This window comes from Fusarium mangiferae (genome assembly GCF_900044065.1).
Source record: "Fusarium mangiferae strain MRC7560 genome assembly, contig: FMAN_scaffold007, whole genome shotgun sequence".
NCBI lineage: Eukaryota > Fungi > Ascomycota > Sordariomycetes > Hypocreales > Nectriaceae > Fusarium > Fusarium mangiferae.
Genome location: NW_024573927.1, coordinates 2,087,656 through 2,106,663, shown reverse-complemented (window position 1 = coordinate 2,106,663; position 19,008 = coordinate 2,087,656). Strand labels below are relative to the sequence as shown.

General features: G+C 49.4%; 6 protein-coding genes across 6 annotated transcripts; 3 read left to right on the top strand and 3 right to left on the bottom strand.

The window, feature by feature from the left end:
- Window positions 1–400: 400 nt before the first annotated feature.
- FMAN_13896 (uncharacterized protein) lies at window positions 401–859 on the top strand (the record flags this gene model as incomplete). The annotated part of the gene is made up of 1 exon (XM_041833423.1): window positions 401–859. One exon carries the CDS (start codon window positions 401–403, stop codon window positions 857–859), a length of 459 nt encoding a protein of 152 aa, XP_041683788.1.
- Window positions 860–3,184: 2,325 nt separating this feature from the next.
- Window positions 3,185–4,956, top strand: FMAN_13895 (uncharacterized protein; the record flags this gene model as incomplete). The annotated part of the gene is made up of 2 exons (XM_041833422.1): window positions 3,185–3,683; window positions 3,731–4,956. 2 exons carry the CDS (start codon window positions 3,185–3,187, stop codon window positions 4,954–4,956), a joined length of 1,725 nt encoding a protein of 574 aa, XP_041683787.1.
- A 343-nt stretch (window positions 4,957–5,299) lies between these two features.
- Window positions 5,300–6,881, bottom strand: FMAN_13894 (uncharacterized protein; the record flags this gene model as incomplete). The annotated part of the gene is made up of 2 exons (XM_041833421.1): window positions 5,300–6,160; window positions 6,210–6,881. The coding sequence occupies 2 exons, from the start codon at window positions 6,879–6,881 to the stop codon at window positions 5,300–5,302; spliced, it is 1,533 nt and encodes a 510-aa protein (XP_041683786.1).
- Window positions 6,882–8,001: 1,120 nt separating this feature from the next.
- Window positions 8,002–10,651, bottom strand: FMAN_13893 (uncharacterized protein; the record flags this gene model as incomplete). Its single annotated transcript, XM_041833420.1, has 3 exons — window positions 8,002–8,712; window positions 8,917–9,090; window positions 9,287–10,651. 3 exons carry the CDS (start codon window positions 10,649–10,651, stop codon window positions 8,002–8,004), a joined length of 2,250 nt encoding a protein of 749 aa, XP_041683785.1.
- A 2,289-nt stretch (window positions 10,652–12,940) lies between these two features.
- Window positions 12,941–14,310, top strand: FMAN_13892 (uncharacterized protein; the record flags this gene model as incomplete). The annotated part of the gene is made up of 2 exons (XM_041833418.1): window positions 12,941–13,468; window positions 13,522–14,310. The coding sequence occupies 2 exons, from the start codon at window positions 12,941–12,943 to the stop codon at window positions 14,308–14,310; spliced, it is 1,317 nt and encodes a 438-aa protein (XP_041683784.1).
- Window positions 14,311–15,378: 1,068 nt separating this feature from the next.
- Window positions 15,379–17,311, bottom strand: FMAN_13891 (uncharacterized protein; the record flags this gene model as incomplete). Its single annotated transcript, XM_041833417.1, has 3 exons — window positions 15,379–15,662; window positions 15,713–17,173; window positions 17,233–17,311. 3 exons carry the CDS (start codon window positions 17,309–17,311, stop codon window positions 15,379–15,381), a joined length of 1,824 nt encoding a protein of 607 aa, XP_041683783.1.
- Window positions 17,312–19,008: the final 1,697 nt, after the last annotated feature.

Below are 19,008 nucleotides of genomic sequence, written 5' to 3'. Positions count from 1 at the left end.
TCCTCCCGAGCCGTCGGATTGATTGAGTTACCGTCTTAACATGATTGTGCCTTAAGAGCACCGACATCTGTTAGTACAGTATCGATATTTAACACTCCTCCAGACCCCCCAAAATTTGTTTAGCGATCTCCCGCGGATATATGCAATTACCAAGCCGGATAATCATTGCATCACACCAATTATACTTATTTCTCTCTGGTATGCCAATCAAACATGTTTATGCAATGAAGGGAAACCAATGGCAGCCGTTGCTGGTGATGCTGACGCGGGGTTGAGGCTAAGCTTACTGCGCTGACACTGCTGACATCTTCTCAACGAGCATAAGAACCCTCGACAGATCAATCATTGCGACCATGCTAATTCTGTAAAACACTTGTCGCATTATCGTAACATCATCAAAATGGCAATCACAGATAAAATCCACCCGATCTACAGCCTCTGGTTCCTCTGGGTCGACCCCATCCTGACTCTTGTCGGGATGTATGGCAACTTTATCGACCACGATCTCGCCATGCAGGCCTTCTTCATAAATTACCCACCAACCGACCACTTCCGCTGTTTCATCTACCAGATCGGCGGCATGGGCACGTCATATCTAATCATCCTCGTCGTACTCCTCCGCTACACGCACGACATCTTCATCTGGAAGACAGTGCAGCTAGCTATCTTGCCAGCTGACTTCACCATGCTCACGGCGATATACATCGGCATGCGCATCTCGGGGAATCTAGCGCTTGCGGATTGGCGCTGGGAAGATTGGTTTAGTATTGTAGTCACGGGTATCTGCACCGTTCTCAGAATCGCGTTTGTGCTGGGCGTTGGGGTCAAGGATGCGAGGGGGAGAGCCAAGAGGGCTTAGTTCAGCCAAGAAAAGGCACAGCCGGTAGGGCTGAGGGAGATGAGACTTTGGTGGCGGACGGGAATGAGAATGGCTAAATTCGTGTTCGTGGGTTGGGTGAGCAGGTGGAAGTTTGAGGCTCTGCTTGCGCCGCAGACTCACGATGACCTCAAGACGCCAGTTCCTGGATCGGAAGAGTTTTCCAGTGTCGTACAGGACCCCACTATTGACTGAATTTTTCCTCTCTACGGAGGTAGGTCTCAAAAGTCTTTGCTCAAGATAACTGTGGCTAGAGGACCCACTTTTGATAAGATATCTTAGGTACATCTAGCGAAATGATAGTCACTAATTACAATAGAACTACAGCAAGGAGAGCCAGTAATTTATTTACACGGCTCCTCTAAATGCCCTATAATTATAGAGCTACTATAGGGCAGTCTCCCTATATCTCTCTTATCACTTGTACTTCCTTGTACCTGACAGGGATTAGCAATTGTGGCGTAAGTCATTTTAGGCAAAGACTTTTGAGACCGACCTCCGTACTGCCGTTTCATTCTTCCGCCGTGGAACAAGAAATCACTTCTGTTTTTCTGGTTTGATTACAAGTGGAGACTCGTTAATTCCTAAAGCGGTATAAATCCCAACTCTTTCGCTGCCCAAGCAGGAATTTCACGCGGATCCGCAAGGCCCATGACTCGATTTCTCTCCTGGCAATCGAGTGCAGTGCAAATGTGATCACCACTTTGAGTTCCTGTTAAACGTCTGCCTGATAATCCCTGCCATTGCAAAAATTGGGGTTTTGTTCTGTGGAGGAATTCGGCCCTTTACCCAGAATCGCGGGGGTCATAGCGCCCCCGTGATATCCTCGTTCTGCCCAAATCGCGTTGTCTACCACGCGAAGAAGCTATATCTAGGTCCGTATCTTTCCGTGGTGTTGGAGATGGTGGAGTTTTTGGAGTCATCTGCTTGGGGCAACGGGCCGACAGTCGAAACGAGCAGAGTCGGTGATCCAAGGTTCTTACCCTGGAGATGGAGACAGAGCGTGGTGAGTACATACCTACGTCTCCGCATGTACATACGTTCGCCATGGGGAAGTGTTAAGGTTGATTTGTGGGTTTGTGGTGCAATTGGACGGGGGACGTTGGGCGCGGTATTTTACAGTACGTGACTGCTGTTGATGATGCCGATTCTCCGGTAGCAAATCATAACATCTCGCGACAAGAGGTCTAGATCAAGAAATAAAAGTTTAATTGACATTAGTTGTGTTACATTGCGATGATTCGTAAGCGGTCAATTGGAGTCAAAACATGAGATCCGTTGGTTAGGCCTAGGGTAGCTTTCTCACGGTGAGGCATCGTCATGTTACTACTGATTGACAGCCAAGAGATGCGGCTGAATCATGGCGAGATCGCAAACGCTCTAGTGCTCGCTTCAGCGGCCGCTTTCATTCAATCAGTCTAGTCTACCACGAGATCCCATCTTGGCATGGGAATAGCAAAGCGTTCGACTTGGCATTGCCTTATGCTTTCTAGGTATCTGCATCTCCAACATCTCGTAACACTTTGGTAAAAAAGTCATGGTCATACCACGCTAGGAGTATTTATTCCAGCTTCTTCACGCCAACGTCGGTCCTCCATTACGAAATGGCTGGCTGGTGGAGAGAAACAGGGCGACCGTCAACCGCTGCCGTGACGTAAAAGGCTTGCCGTAGAACATTTCTAGAAAAGGAACATCATTCATCCGCGGTTAGTATCATGTCGATCCCTCCCGGGAGTTGCACCAGTCGACATGCCAATGTGACCGCCCACGCGACTCATTGGCCTAGGCACCGGACCGACACATTCAATGCGACCCTTGAAGGCTTCTCGGCAATGATGGATGGTTCGATGAGCCTGTAGGAGAAGAGGATCGTCCGAGTAAGCATCATGTCACTGGTGATAATCGCGCGGTGATCCCGCTCTAAAGTATCCCAATCCCACGTCGCCTGCGTTATCGATACAGGAGACGCGTTATGGGAACTCCGCCCCATAATAATCGATCGGCTCAGACGGCATCTTCTGATGGAGAACCAGCGGCGAATTCTTCGGTGCTACCGTCATGGGCACGCTCCGCATTAGCTGCTATTCCCCATAACTTTGTGCCGTTGCATTTTGCGGTGCCCCATGGCGAAACAGACTACTCACATAAAGTCTCTCCAGACTTGCGGGATTGTGGGTTGCATATAAAAACCTGGGGTTCGCCGCGATAAGCAATTCTTCCCACCAGCCTACCTACAGACAGGTGTCACTGACAACCTTTTCTCTCCCCTCTATATCCTATATACAATTTTTGCTTAGCTATTACATCATGGGCAAGAGTCGTCAGAACTCGACCACTACGGTCGACCGTGAGAAGGATGAGATCCAGAAAGCTATGGGCCACGAAAAAGCAGAGTTCGAAGCCCTTGAAGTAGCGCGTCATGGCGGTCGTGAGATCGACGAGCTCATTGACGATATGGAGCGCCAGCTCGATGAGTCTGGTGGTCTGAAGAAGGGCTTCTTCCAGGTCCAGTTCGCTAACCCCAAGCACTTCACCTGGCTCCTGGTAGCCTTCGCATCCATGGGTGGTCTCCTCTCCGGTCTTGACCAGTCTCTCATCAGCGGCGCGAATTTATTCCTGCCTGACGACCTTGGCCTCACTGAGCACGAGAACAGTCTTGTCAACTCTGGCATGCCGCTTGGCGCTGTTGGTGGCGCGCTGCTTTTGTCGCCTGCGAACGAGTACTTTGGTCGAAAGGGCGCTATCATCATCTCTATTATTCTTTACACTATTGGTGCTGCCTTGGAAGCTGGTTCAATCAACTTTGGTAAGTCCTGCCTCAGCCCCATAATAATCACCCTGCTGACTGTTCAGGTATGATTGTCGCATCACGTGTCATTCTCGGTCTTGGAGTCGGTCTTGAAGGCGGTACAGTCCCCGTCTACGTCGCTGAAACCGTCGAGCGCCGAATCCGTGGTAACCTCGTCTCTCTGTACCAATTCAACATCGCCCTCGGTGAAGTCCTTGGTTATGCGGTCGGTGCCATTTTTCTCAACGTCCCCGGCAACTGGCGCTACATTCTCGGTTCATCTCTCCTCTTCTCAACCATCATGTTTTTCGGCATGCTCTTCCTCCCCGAGTCTCCCCGTTTCCTCATCCACCAGAAGCGCCATCTTGATGCATACAAGGTCTGGAAGCGCATTCGCGGTATTGAGGACCGCGAGTCTCGTGAGGAGTTCTATGTTATGAGTGCCTCTGTCATTTCGGAGGAGAATGCTGTCGCTGAAGGTGCCAAGAACCATCGCTTCCCTTGGATGGACTTCTTCACTGAGCCCCGTGCTCGTCGCGCTCTTGTCTATGCCAACATCATGATTCTTCTTGGTCAGCTTACTGGTGTCAACGCTATCATGTACTACATGTCTGTTCTCATGAACCAGATTGGCTTTGACAAGAAGGAATCCAACTACATGTCCCTTGTCGGTGGTGGATCTCTTCTCCTCGGCACTATTCCCGCCATCTTCCTCATGGAGAGGTTCGGTCGACGCTTCTGGGCTATCACCATGTTGCCTGGATTCTTTATCGGACTGGTCTTGATTGGTGTCAGTTATCAGTTCGACGTCAAGACTCAGCTTCAGACTGTTGAGGGTCTTTATCTCTCCGGCCTCATCATTTACATGGGCTTCTTTGGTTCATACGCTTGTCTGACCTGGGTTGTTCCCTCCGAGGTCTACCCCACCTACCTTCGAAGTTACGGAATGACTACATCTGATGCTCTTCTCTTCCTCGCCTCTTTCGTCGTCACCTACAACTTCACTGCCATGCAGAATGCCATGGGCAGGACTGGTCTTGCTCTGGGTTTCTACGGTGGTATTGCGTTCATTGGTGAGATCTACCAGATCTTCTTCATGCCCGAGACCAAGAACAAGACTCTGGAAGAGATTGATGTTGTCTTCTCGCGACCTACCATGGATATTGTTAGGGAGAACTGGGCTGGTGTCAAGGAGACTACTCACCTCCTCCTCACTGGACACTGGCACAAGGTCTTTGTCGAGCAGGCCATGACTGATCCCAAGGATCAGGTCCAGGTCTCTCATGCTTAGATGCTATGACATTGGTGGTGAATAGGTCTGGTTATTTAACGTTGATGATACCAAGAGTAAATAGTTACTATTAATGACAAAACTCATTTCAAATATGCCGTTGTTCCATCTGAGTGAAACGCTTGAACCATGAGACGAACGACAATTCAATGTCATGTCATGCCATGCGATCGAATTGTCTAAAGTATTCTAAACTTATGCATGTATTATGAACTAAATTGAATAATAATATCTCTAAATTATGTTGACCTCTCTAAGTGTGGCTGTCCTTTGCAATAGAAATCATCATTTTTAGCCTGCGTGCATATCCCGACTCCGAACCCATTACCCCCAAATAATCACTTTAACTTTCCTCTCCATCATACCTATAGACGCCGCGATTCTGTAGTTGCGCCTGGAACAGACTCTGTGGTTCAACCCGCTTCCCCGTCTCGAGCAAGGTAGCATTGCCCTTTGGTTCGTTACCGTTTTCACCGCACCCAATGCACCAATTGATGCCAGTAGGCGGAGACTCAAACTCACAATATCCATCAATGTTCCACCCAACACCACCATTGATGGACCAACCTTGCCCCGAACCCTTGATATTGCGGTTCACGAAGTACGTGGCGACCGAGGTATCTTCTACCAGTAAACCCTGAGCCCATCTCTGGTGGGGGTATATAGTCTGAGAGTCAGACTGAGTCTTGTGACGAAGAACAGCATTCGGGCCAGGTGTCAGTGATCCCGTGGCGACGGAGAAGCATCGCGCGGACGAGATGCCAACCTGCTCGCAGTCTTGAACAAGAACTTGTGAACCTTGGATCATGATATCAAAAGGGAGAGCACTCCCCGAGATATCCTTATCTCGGTTCATGGTAGTATTCTGGATGGTGATGCGAGAGGCGTCCTGGTCAACCTGGAAGAACTTGTTGAAGCCCTTGAGAGTGAGACCACTAGCCCAGCTATCAACTGTCCAAGATGGGAAGCGAATCGCAGCAGAGTTGCACGTCTTATCACTGAGAGAGGACCCAGAGCAAGTGTCAGGTACCTCAATGGAGAGGTCCTGAATGCCCATCTCACTGTTGGTTTCAGGAGGGGTATAGACAATGAGCTCTGGTTGCAGATAGTCCAGCTCAATATTGTCTGTCAAGGGTATCTTGAGGGTGATATTGTTGCCATAGACACCGCTTATCTGATTTGGCGTCATGAATCTTTTATTCTCCTGCACGAGATTAGTACATACACAACTACAAGCGAGGAGGACTACATACCGGTATCCAGGTTTGGGACGCACCGTCTCGCACCAGGTTGCTCATGCCATTGGCCTCTATCCAAGACTCTGTGGCTATTCTAGAGACATAGACTAGTTGGTCCACCGCAAAACCACTGCTGTTAACGACCTCGACTGAGGACGAGCCGATGGGAACGTAATCATTGGTAATATTTGACCTGAACCCATACTTGGGCTTGGCAGTGTTGCTAGAACCCAGCGTGAAAACAGGTACAGACGGTTTCTCACTCAGCGACAGGACGGTCTTACCACCAGCAGACCCGGTAACGACAACATTGCTTGAGAGGTTCAGGCCTGCAGTCATAGACCATTTACCAGCAGGCAGGATGACAGAGCCACCACCCGAAGAAGCAATACTATCAATGGCAGCTTGTATCGCAGGCCTCACATCAACGCTATTATTAAAAGAAACAGTGATGTTGGGGGCGGCGATGTTGGGCAGTATGATAGCAGAGTTATGATACCCAGCAAAGCTAAAGTCAGGAATCACATCCCCACGAGAACTCATGACTGTCGTCCAATCAAACGCATGGTGCTTTTTCTTAGCCAGCGTGAAGTAAGTAGCACACGTAACGGTGACGGTGACGATGATGAAAATGGCAACGACGGAGATAATGGTCCAGCGAGAGAAACACTGTCGAGGAAGAGGCATTGAGAAAATTCCAAAAAGGGTAATAATTCAGGTGGTGGAGTAGCAGCGCTGCTACTTAAGTCGGAGCGAGGGGTTATATAAACTGTCAAAGGCATGGGGCAGCATTCGGCAAAGTGTGGCTGGAATGAAAGTGACATCTAGAACCCACTGATTAACTTTAACAACCAAGCATAATCGTCATCGCTGGTAGGTTGGTTTACCCGTGACAAAAGTCAATCATGGATTGCATCACTATCGATGATACGTGTTGATTACAAGATTAGTGTTCATGTGGCCTAAAAGTGTAAAAGAAATAAGATACATCTGCTATAACGGCGAAATTTATCTGGCGTAGATATCGATTGGGGTTTCAACTGAGTCGCCTTCGGAATTTAATTATCTCAGACACTACGGAGGTATAATCTTACGCTTATGTGAGGGGTCTCACTTGGTCCTGCGTTAGTGTCATGACTGGAATGCATGGCGCCCGGATATGGCGTCGGGAGGCGACCTTTGTACCGCGGGACGGGCTGTAGCGGTGATGTCACTCTGTCTTGATATGGAAAATGATTTGATAAAAAGGAGATTCCTGATTTATGGTGAGCCAACGGTTAGTGACAATCGCCGTTGTGTAATGGGAGAACGGGGATAGTGAGACACGCGGCAAACCGCAAACGTGGGATCTCGGCGAACTCAGTCCACGCGACCCCGAACACCACTTAGAATTGAGTTAAGTAAATCAACGGTTTTAGCAAGGTTGCCAAGGGAACTGGGTTTCTGTATTCAGAATATTGAAAGATGACCAAGCTTCTGCCGAGACTTACGTAGACACTGTATGGAGTCATGACGCATACTCAGAAGGCGAATAACGGTTGCATCAAGCACTATCATGACCGATTGAGTCTGGTAAATTCATGATGCCATTAAATGTGACCTCGATCCTAAATGACAAAAAGACTTAGGTAAATTCACATATATTTAAGATATCTTTACTAAGTTAGGTAAATTTATACCCATTTAGGATATCTTTAATAAATTAGGTAAACTTTTATATATTTAGGATATATTTATTTAATTAGGTAAATTTATATACACTTAGGATATCTTTATTAAGCTCCGGTATTTTCTTGCCCCTCGAGGACTAGCATTCTACATCTCCTCGCTCGTCCTTGAGGCGACAACGCTCTGGTTTGGCTATTGCCTCATCATCTAGCAAACTTTTCAACAACAAAGGCGCTTCTCCTTTTTCGGCCGCAGATAAATCATCAACTTCAACTTCAAACAGTTTCGCCTCTTCATCCGTTATCTCCACTTGAGGAGGAACGGGACCAGAAGATGCCGTGACTCCAGACACACCCCAGACCTGACTTCCCAGATTGGTGGCAACCTTGGTGAAGATGATGACACTCATGACTGGTGACACGCACTTGTTGATCAAGTATCCAATCGCAAGTTTGTGCCCTCGTTTTCGTAGCTCAGGTTCAAGGAGGATTGAACAGAGGAACCAGAGCGAGGGCAACTGACCAACAACCAACATAGGAACAAGCTTGATAGCAGAGACATGACGAACACAGCTTGCGATGAACAAGGCGGTATTGAGAATGCGGTAGTACACCAAGCTTAGACGGATGACTTCAACGGAGGCAGCAATGCGAGTGATGGTGATCATCTTCTCGCCAGCCAAATAGAAATAATTGTTGAAATAGGCATTGGAGCCCCATCGACGTCTTTGGCTTAGGTAGTGGAACAGTGACTGGGGCGCAACCGTCTCACTGACGGCATCAGGGACGAACAGGGTGCGGAGATGTTCGCCTTGAGACAGCATTGAGTAAGTGAGTCGCCTGTCAGTGCCCTAAGTTGGAGAAATTAAGTTAGCCTTGTGGGGAGACTACGGGAAGTGGGAGGCAAAGAATTTGGGGAGGGCTAGGGGAGGAATGAAAACTTAGAAAAGACTTAGGTAATATAGCCTAAGTTTAGGATGACTTTTGCCAAGTTTATTTTGACACCCTACAGCCCCAGGGAGGGCTAGGAGAATTTGGCCGGGGGGTCCACTCACAAGGTATTGCACTTGGTGGTTAATGACTAGTTCACCGGTAACAGGTTCGGCGTATTTCCGAATAGCACCGGCCATTTCTGGTCGGACTGCGATCATGGTGATGCAACCAGGCAGACAAGTGACTTTTCCGATGAACCCTTCGGCTCGCCGTCTGACATACTGTCCAAACGTGTACTGAAGGTATGTTAGACAGAGTTGCAGTTGAATAGATGAACTTTGATAAGGTTGAGGGGTCAAAAGAGGCTTCAGCCTTCAGGCCACAAAGGTAAAGAACACCAAGAAAACACATGCGGCAAAATACTCGTTGCCCTCACTGTTGCCTAGGATCTTGCTTTTGGCTGGAAGATAGATATCGAATAGGTGAACATACCTGAAACTGTTGATAGAGATTCCAAAAGGACCATTCATATCCAGGTTCAAGCTCAACCAGGACAAGCCCACAAGCAGCAATAGCCTTGTCATCACGAGCAAGAGCATTGGCCAGAAGAGCGACAGCGCCCTTGTAGATAGTAGAGTCGGCATCGGTACAGAAAACCATATCAAAGCCCTTGAAGTCCTCGCCCTTGGTCAACTCAGGGAGAATCTCGTCCCACATCTCCTTTCGTAGAAGCTTTGTGTACAGAGGAGAATTCTCACGAGGAAAGTTGAAGAGGTCGTGGCAGAGGATAAGGGAATCCTTCTTACCAGCGTTCTTGACCTTCTCGATGACAATGACAGGGACATCTTCCATGAATCCGGCGAGGACGTTCAAAACACCTTTCTTCCATTTGAGAGAGACATAGGGTCTTTGGAACTCGCGAACCATTCTCGTCATGTGTGATCGAACATCTCGAGGCTTGCCATCGAGGATGACAACCATGACTTGCTTGTGAGGCTCAACACCATTATCTCGAAGAGAGAAGATAGTCTTGACGATCTGCTCCTCACTCTCAGAGTAGGCAGGGATGAGAGACAAGATCCATTTTCGGCTGACAGGCTTTGGTGGGTAGAACTTGTCATGGATAGCACGATACATCATCCCGGTTGGTGACAGGATCGCAGATAGGAAATCCTTGCTCTTGACGAACAAGATGACGATGAAGATCAGCTTGCTCTTCTTGCCAAAGAAGGCAGTGATCGCCATGCAAATGTTGATAATGACGATGATTCCCATGAAGGCGACCCTTTGGTTGCGCAGATCCCTTTTCGATAGGACCCTCGCGGGATCGACAGGGTCGTCGATCTTGGGATAACCGCATGTCTCAATGCTGTCATTTGCGTGCACTGGTGCTGGTGCAACAAACTTGGATGAAACAATCTTTGGTGGGAGAGACGTAGCAGGGCTAGGGATTTCAGGGTCTGTCTCAAGAGGGCAGACACTCTCTTCACTCGTGGTAGAGAAGAAAGAGTCCTTTGATGGAGAGACTTTGAGCTTGAAGGAGTTTTCTGTGGGAGGGGAGAAGAAAGGGTCTTGTTGGATCTTGGGCTCTTCAGGTGGTGTAGGGGGTTGTTCTGAGATGACATTGAGAGTAAAGAACGGGGCATCTTTCTTGTGATGGTGGTGATCATGATCATCATCACCAACAACAGTCTCTGCTGTAGAAGAGAAGGAAGTGTTGTGCCATGATCTCATATGCCGCATAGGAGGACGGTCGGGAGCATGAAGGGTCTCATTGACAAACTGTTTATCAAAGTAAGCCTTCTTGGCCTCAAAGGAGTACATGGCGCTTCTCGGCCGTGTACTTAGAGAAGCCATGTTTGAGATAAGGAAAAAAAGGCGTAAAAAAGAGGACTGAACGAGAGAAAGGAGAAACTGGGGGAGGAATTCAAGACATGGCCTTCAAATCAACAGCTCACTCGAGGCAAAAGGATCATCCAAGCAGGGTCCCCCCATCATGACAACAGGGAACGGCCTTGGCAACATTGAAATCCTGCCTTCGCCCCTGTCGAATTCCAGTTCCCTGGGCCGTTTTCGACCACGTCGGCCGTCCCATGCATCCCACACGTTTGTCGTTGAAAGGATATGAGAGGGTAAGGGGAGGCAAAAAGAAAAAAGCAAGACCTCTATCATAAGGGACGGAATGATTTAGGAAAGTTTAGTATATCTTGGCGGGCAATTAGACTAGTTAATTTTGGCACCCTCTTCCGAAGTCTCAGGCTTTTCCTTCTGCCTATAATCCAGAAAGCAGATCAATACTGAAGGTAGCAACATCCAGGAACAATTCCATCAACGTCGAGATGAATCTGGTTTCGTTGATCATTGCTTCTTTCATCATGGGTGGTCGAACGGGTGGAGTGTGCTGTTTAGACTGACATTCCTCAGATATCCGGAAAGGGCGTTCTGTCCCGTGTGCCCCGTGTGCCACGCCGCAACGCCTCGCAGAATTTCAGAGACAGAGTGAAAGACATGGCGTTTTTGTTAGCTAGAGATGGCCTAGTTTAGTCCTGATTCGTGCCGTGGGGTATTTGATAGTGAACGGCTTTACCTACGTCAATGGCGGGATATGTTCAACCGATGAGTATCGGAGAAAATCTCGTTCAGGTAACTAAGCGAGTTTTCTGCAGTATTTCCAATCATGTACGATAGTCATGAAAAGTCTGCATCCATGCAATCGAGAGGCTCTTGAAGACCCCTTCCCGGGTGAAAGACCCTTTCTGTTCAAATATAATCTGACATGTATTGCTTGGCAGCATCCTCTCAAACTCTGAATCAACTCTAGAACACTTCGCGACCACATGGCATGAAGAACTGAACCCTCCATCGTACGACAGACCTGACGATCACATAGCCAAGACCTACCGAAAACAACTGCCATATCCCAGGAACAAAGGCGCCGATCCCCGTTTCTCACGCTCTGCACCTGCATCTGCAGCCTGCACGTTGAAAAAGTGCTGGGGCCTATGTGACAGGTCAAGTTTAGGCAGGTATGTGATAAGTGGCGTACCCCAATTGCGCCATATGGAGGGGAAAAACGATGGGAACGGTCTATTTTCTGTTTAGATCCAAGGTCGGGCCTTTATTAAAGTGGTGACTTACCTTGGCAGGCCTTGGAAAATGGTAAAAGAGGCTTCGATTTAGAGTTATCTCAGGGTCTGGGTCCACATGCAGCGCAAGGACGGGGAATCGGGAATAGATGCCCAGGCCAGAATGTCACTCCCATGACCTGAATGTCACTGCTATACAACCCCTCACTTGTTTATGGTATGGCCCTGTTATTTCCCTGATTTGACGCAATTAAACCTGAAATAAACACAAATTGATCTGGCATTAGCTTGCGCGCGAGTCTGTGCACTGGATCTCCAAAGCATGGTGCCCCCCCGATCGATCCAACCTATGCCCCAGCACAAGTCGATCGCGTGTGCATCGCGTGCACTCTAAAATCAACTGTAATATATCATAATGTGCCGGAATGCTATTGCCACTGTCATAGGCATGTAATAGGATTGGATTTCTGCTTGGCGCTGCATTCCTCGCTTGCGCACTAGGCACCACTAGCACTTGTTGCCGGCCGGGACTAATCGCCACTTTTTTTGCTCCGAGCGTGATGGTGCTTAACCCACACAGTGGCTGCGGGAGCCGCCGCTATGTCTGTGCTGTGCAGTTCGTTCATATCGATCGAAGAAGCCTGGGCGCCTTGCCCTATTCGTACGGGTTTTGCGTCTTCTCGGGGCGAGATTGTGAGAGGGAGGGTTGCAACATCTTGGACTAGGAGACTTGGGTTGAGAGATAGTCCGTTGGACTATTCCTAATGCTGCTGAATCTAGACTGGGTACTCATAGCTCTCATCGAAAAACTGTTCAAAGTTTCTGCTTTTGGTTGAGTATGGAGATGATGGAGCGAAAACTTCGATCAAGAAGCGTTTTCAGTATCAACTAACAGTCTATAAGAACTCAGCTTCCAGCAGCTTAATTCACTTCTCATCACTCATCTCATCAGCACAATCATCTCTTCAGAGTCCTTTAACACACTCTTCACTCCCCTCCTTGTCTTACTCTCCCATCACCGCATCTCGTGTCTCACTATTCACACACTCTTACATCAATAATGCCTATCGTTGCCAATCTTGTCCAGAGACCTGCTCCTCGCAGCAAGGTTCTCCACCAGACCAAGACCAAGCAGAACCATGCAGCCAAGACTTCACCCGCCAAGCCCATCATGGCACCCACTGAGGCTACTCCTCTTGTCGCAGTGATCGGCGTCGGCTTCGTTGGTACTGGTCTTGTAGACTCTTTCTCCTCCTACTCCAAGTACGAGATCATGGGCTTTGACATCTCTGAAGATCGACTTGAGTTCCTCAGGGGGGAGTTCAGTGCTCGACCCAACGTCTCTTTCACTTCCAACGAGTCTGATCTTGGCAAGGCTACCCACTTCCTCATCTCTGTTCCTACCCTTCTTCGCTCTGACCGCACCATTGACCTGTCATACCTTCGCTCTGCTCTTCGTCGTGTTGAGCAGTGGGCTCGTCCTGGCTGCACTGTTGTCATTGAGAGCTCTGTCTCTGTCGGTCTAACTCGCGAACTTCTTGGTCCCATTGCTAAGGCCAAGGGTCTCTTCGCCGGAATGTCTCCCGAGGTAAGCCGAGCCATCTATACTATCTTACCATGACTTATACTAACAAGTACTAGCGCATTGACCCCGGCCGAGTTGAGCCTCCCATGCGATCCATCCCCAAGGTTGTTTCTGGCCTCGATGATGTCATCCCTGGATCTCTCGACGCCGTTGTCCGTCTCTATGGCCGCGTCTTCGACAGCATTGTCCCTGTCTCCAAGCCCGAGGTTGCTGAGATGTGCAAGCTCTACGAGAACTGCCAGCGCATGATGTGTATCGCCTATGCCAATGAGATGGCTGATGCTTGCAAGGGTCTTGGCATTGACGCCTTCGAAGTGTCTCGCGCTGCTGCCACTAAGCCCTTCGGCTACATGCCCTATACTCCCAGCCTCGGAGTTGGTGGTCACTGCATCCCTGTTAACCCCTATTACCTCCTCTCCAACTGCGAGTTCCCCCTCCTCGAGGCCTGCGCCGATAAGATGAACAAGCGCCCTGCAACCCAGGCTCAGAAGATTGTTGATGAGCTTCGCGGTACCAGCAAGACCAAGCGTCGTGACTCCGGTATCGAGCTCAGCAAGCGAATCCTTGTCGTCGGCATGGGCTTCAAGGCCGGACAGGACCATCTCGTCAACTCCCCTGGCCTGCAACTCGCCAAGGAGCTCCAGAAGCTTTCCATGGATGTCACTTTTGCCGATTCTTTGGTGAAGCAGACTGCTGTCCCCGAGATTCCCCGATTGGCTGATGAGGACTGGACCAAGGAGGAGCTTGAGAGCTTTGACATGATCGTTGTCAGCTTCAAGCAGTGGGGTATGGACTTTGATGTCTTGGACCAGGTCTCTATTCCTGTGCAGATGTGGTGCCAATAGACAGTTCAAAAAGCTTGATATCGGCGTTTTGGTTTCTGTTTTGGTTTGCTATAATACACCAATGCCTTCTTTCTTAGCATAGGTAGAAGTAATAATCATATGTTAATACAAAGCCGTTAAAATAATTACTTCCTCTCTAGTGACTTTCATTGCAATTGCAATAGTAATTCTTCTTAATGCATTCAGACCAGCTTTGCGTTGCACCAATTCGTGTTGATAACTTTGTGGTTATCACGTGAGACCCGACGGACTTGAATTGTTCCGCTCGCATGAAGGTAATATCCGCCAGTGACACGGACACGAAAGTAACTTTACACAATTTCCGCCTCATGCGACATGACACTTACAGTACTCCATTGACAATTGGCTCGGTGCCCGGCTATCGGCCAGATTACGCAAGGCATGATGCGACTGCAGGGACTCGTCACGGACCTCGTCATGGAAGAACGCATAGAAGCTTCGATGGCTGATCATGATACGACTCTACCGAAGATTAGTCCATGCGCCAAGATGTTGCCAAGGTACTGATGCGAGTGAGGGTGTACGTAAAACGCCATCAGCACGCCAAGATGTCAAAGGCTGGCCAAGATCTCGGCTTACACCACGGTTCCTGCCAAGAGTCACCAAGTACAGGGTTTGAACGACGTAGCCCAAGGGTGTTGATGGTTATTTCATCTCGTATTGCGATGTTTGGTCGCGTGACCATGGCGATGTATCAACAGTCGTTTTGTAAGTGGCTGACTTTGCCCGTCTTCTGACGCAATAGTTCAAGGCAGCGTAAAGTATTAATTGCTTGAGTCATCAGTGCGACAAAGAATTAGAGCTCCCCCAAGTACAAGTCAACTTTAGATCACAGAGGTCACTGATTAGAGAGCGAAAGAAGTAACGTAAAAGAGAGTATTCTCCGTCAATTAATGGTATAAAGTACTATAAACAGCTTTGACATCGGTATTCTATGCAGTCCGATCTTCTATTTTCATCCCAATCCCCAAATGATTGTTGCATGTAATCAAAAAGAACGATAGAGCGTCAAGCCCTCAAAGGTATCAAAAATCGTGAGTGAGATGTTTAGAAGTGAGGGGCGTTGAGGGCGAGACCCATGAGACATCCACCGATGAGACCGGCGATGGGGATGGTCATGATCCAGGAGAAGACGAGGAGGAAAACTCGCTTCCAGTTGACGGCCTTGAGGCTGCCGTTGCAGAGACCGACACCAACGGTGGCACCAGTGATACACATGGAGGTGGAGACGGGGAGCTTGTACTGAGAGAAGACGAGGACGGTGATGGCAGCACCCATCTCCATGGAGGAACCACGGCTGGGAGAGTGGTAGGTGATCTTGTTACCCATAACTAGTGAGAGTTAGTAGTTGTACAGAAGAGACGATATGATTGAGACTTACCCTTCATGATGTTGTAACCGTAGGTGATGAAACCGATGCAAATGGTGGCAGCGACAATACCAATCTGCCAGAGAGGAACCTCGGCCTTCTTCTCGGCGGGCTTGCCAGAGTGCCAAGCAGCGTACATACCAGCCCAGACACCGACAGCGTTACCGACATCGTTGGCACCGTGAGCGAAAGAAGCAGTGCAGGCAGTGATGACCTGGACGAAAGAGTACAGGTATTCGACCTCGTTGGGGTACTTGGGAGCGTGCTCGTAGACACGGGCCATACGGCGACCCTCGGGAGTAGCCTCAATACCCATCTGAGCAGTGTGGATGTCGTAGTGAGCACCGTAGAGAAGAGCGACGACGATCTGAGCGGGGATGCGCTTGACGAGGGCAATCAGGTTGTGAGTCTCGTGGATGGAACCGGCACCGATGGGGTTGGCGTGGAGAGTGCGCATGGCCCAGCCGAGAGGTCCCTTGCCCTTGCGGAGGTTGGCGTGGTGCTTCTCCTCAGCCTTCTTAAGCATCTTCTGGTAATCCTCCTGGGTAGACTCGGAAAGGTTAAGGTGCTGCTTCTCGTTGACCTCGGAGCTGGGGGCGGCGGCGGGGGTGATCTCATCGTCGCTGATCTTCTTGGGACTGGGGTCCTCGGACTCTTGAGAGACGGAGACGTCATCTTCCTCGGCACCGTGTTGGATGACAGCGTAGTTGGGAACGCGAGCGTTCTCAGCATCAGGAGGAGCGGGGCGCTTGAACAGGAGAGGGCCCTGGACGGCATCCCACCAGCGGAGAGTGTAATCCTTCTTGATGACAACGGCGTGGACGAAGGGGACGAAGAAGATGGCAGAGAGGAAGAAGAGACCGAATCCGACACCGAGAGTGACGGAGGCGATGTACCAAGCAGGCTTCTCAGCGAGTCCAAGACGGGGAGATCCCTTGTAGACGATGGAGAGAGTGCAGATGGTACCGGCGATGAGGAAGAAGAAGGGAGAGGTCCAGACAGCCCAAGGAACAGGGTTCTTTCGGACGTGAACAACCCACTTGACAAGGGAGAAGATGATGGCAGCAAAGCAACCAGCGATAGTAGGAGCCATACCGAGACCAGCAAAGATAGCACCGAGACCCTGACCACCGTTCCAGCCCCACTCGACCTTGCTAGCACCAACAGTAGCGATACCAACACCAGCGAGCGACGAGATAAGCGAGTATGTGGAGGAGACGTGGGCGTTGTGCTTGGTGCACCACATAACCCAGATGGAAGCACCAGCCGAGGCACAGGCGAAGGCGAGGAGCTGGACACCGGCATTGTCGCGGAACGACTCCATGGGGATGATGCCGTTCTTGATTGTCGAGGCGGTTCGGGCACCGACTGCTAGGGCGCCGAGGAGTTCGAAGATACAGCAGAGCACCATGGCTCCTCGGTATGTGACGGAGCGCGATGAGACACTGGTAGCCCAAGCGTTGGCGACATCGTCTGTGAAGAGAAATGTTAGTTACTCATGAAATACCATGTGAAGATGAGGGGCTACATACTGGCACCGTTGTTGTAGGCCTCAAGCAGAGCGAAGCAACTGCCAATGGCAAAGACGTAAGTATAAGCCTCGAGAACCATTGTGACGGATCCTGGCTGTTGTGTAAAAGAAGGGAGTAAAAAGAAAGGTAGCTAAGCTGTATGAAGCTTGCTTCTCTGATGAAGTCGGAGGGGGAGATGGAAGAAGGGATGCTCGAGCAAGGAAAGACAAGATCTGAGTTCGGGGTCCTGGAGGGGAGACTTTAAAGGAATTCTGCAGTACCACCGAAACATTAAAAAAAGTTATCCATGGGTCGTTTGGAGCTCCCCCCCCCTGCCAAAGAGGCTAAAAACTCAAAGGTCCCTAAGCTTACAGTAGTTCCGTGCGTACACCCCCACCCAGGTCCAGAAGCTGGAAGCCACTGCGTGTTGTGTTGTGCGTAGCTCCTCGGTGAGACGATATGGCTACCGATTACACGGTGGCTTCACGCCTTTCACACCCATCGTGCGTGTTTGCCGCATTTGGATCCGCAGCCGAACAAGAGTTGGAGTGGAGCTTATCCATGGGCACTAAAGAATTAAGCATATCAACCCTATCACCTCTCTCCAACACCCCACGTGCGAGATCTGCAGCTCCAATTCGTCGTTTCTATTGGTCAGAATTTTGAGGACCGAAAAGCATGGGGGGCTACGCCACAAACTGCGGGACAAGAGATGGCCAAGCGATCGGTGACACTGCTTGGCTAGAAGCTGATTTCTGGGCGAGTCGCGTGCTCTCTTTTCGAATCGTGGGTATCTAGAAGGAAAAACCCTGCAGAGATTTTTAGAGTTGTGGAAATGCTTGAAAGTAAGTTTATTCGCAAGCACAAAAGTATGCTTATTGCTGGTGCATTGAAGATGAGGGATGCGCACGTGCATATGCGTTTGGGTTCTTAAGACATAACAAATCTCCCCCAATCCAAGCAAAATAACAAGACAAAAAAAGAATACAGCTTTTTACCCGCTGTAATTCGTATCACCATTGCTGCTCGTAACACGGACATCCTCCGATTTCCAGTGCTCGAATCCATCGTCTCGGCTTAAGAGTCTTGGCAAACTGTACCGTATTCTCAGCAAGTAAATTTACAGGTCGTCGCAGCGATTGAATTGTAAAATCTAGCCCTCGCCCGAGAATACTCCACCGTTCGGTCTCTCTTCCTGGTTAGATCGCTGTCTCAATCGCCAGGCCTTGTTCTCTTTTACCAAATCTAGACCTTTTCCCCGTTGAGCCCCCCCATCTCCCCGCGCGAAACGTGCAGAGCCATTTGAAACGGCCACATGGGGAAATGGAGAGATCTCACTGGATAGATTGCACCCCGGACACTAACACGCACTACCTCTGTTTATTGGGTCCTTTTGCTGGCCACTTTTTTTAACGGCAGGGATTATTTATCATTTTCTGGGTGTTGGTGAGTTTCTTTTGGCCTGACATTTCCGATTCCCGCTTTGTCTAATGCACGTGAAGTTGCCCGTTGTTGGCGGTATCCTTGGCTGTCGTATGTACGCATGATACCCGGTCCCTCGGCGAACGGATGAGACCTTGACGAGTGTCTGACCATGTCGTTTTGGTAAACCGAGTCTTGAATTCGGTGTCTGTATAGAGAACTGTAGATCACTAGTTTCACGAATAATTCCTTTTTGGCGCTCAGCTCTAGACTTATCTCTAAGCTTAAACCTAACGTCGCATATCAACTTTCCCGCTCGTGATGTCCATCGCCACCATCTCATGTCCAGCTCTCGACACCACCACGGCAGCTTTT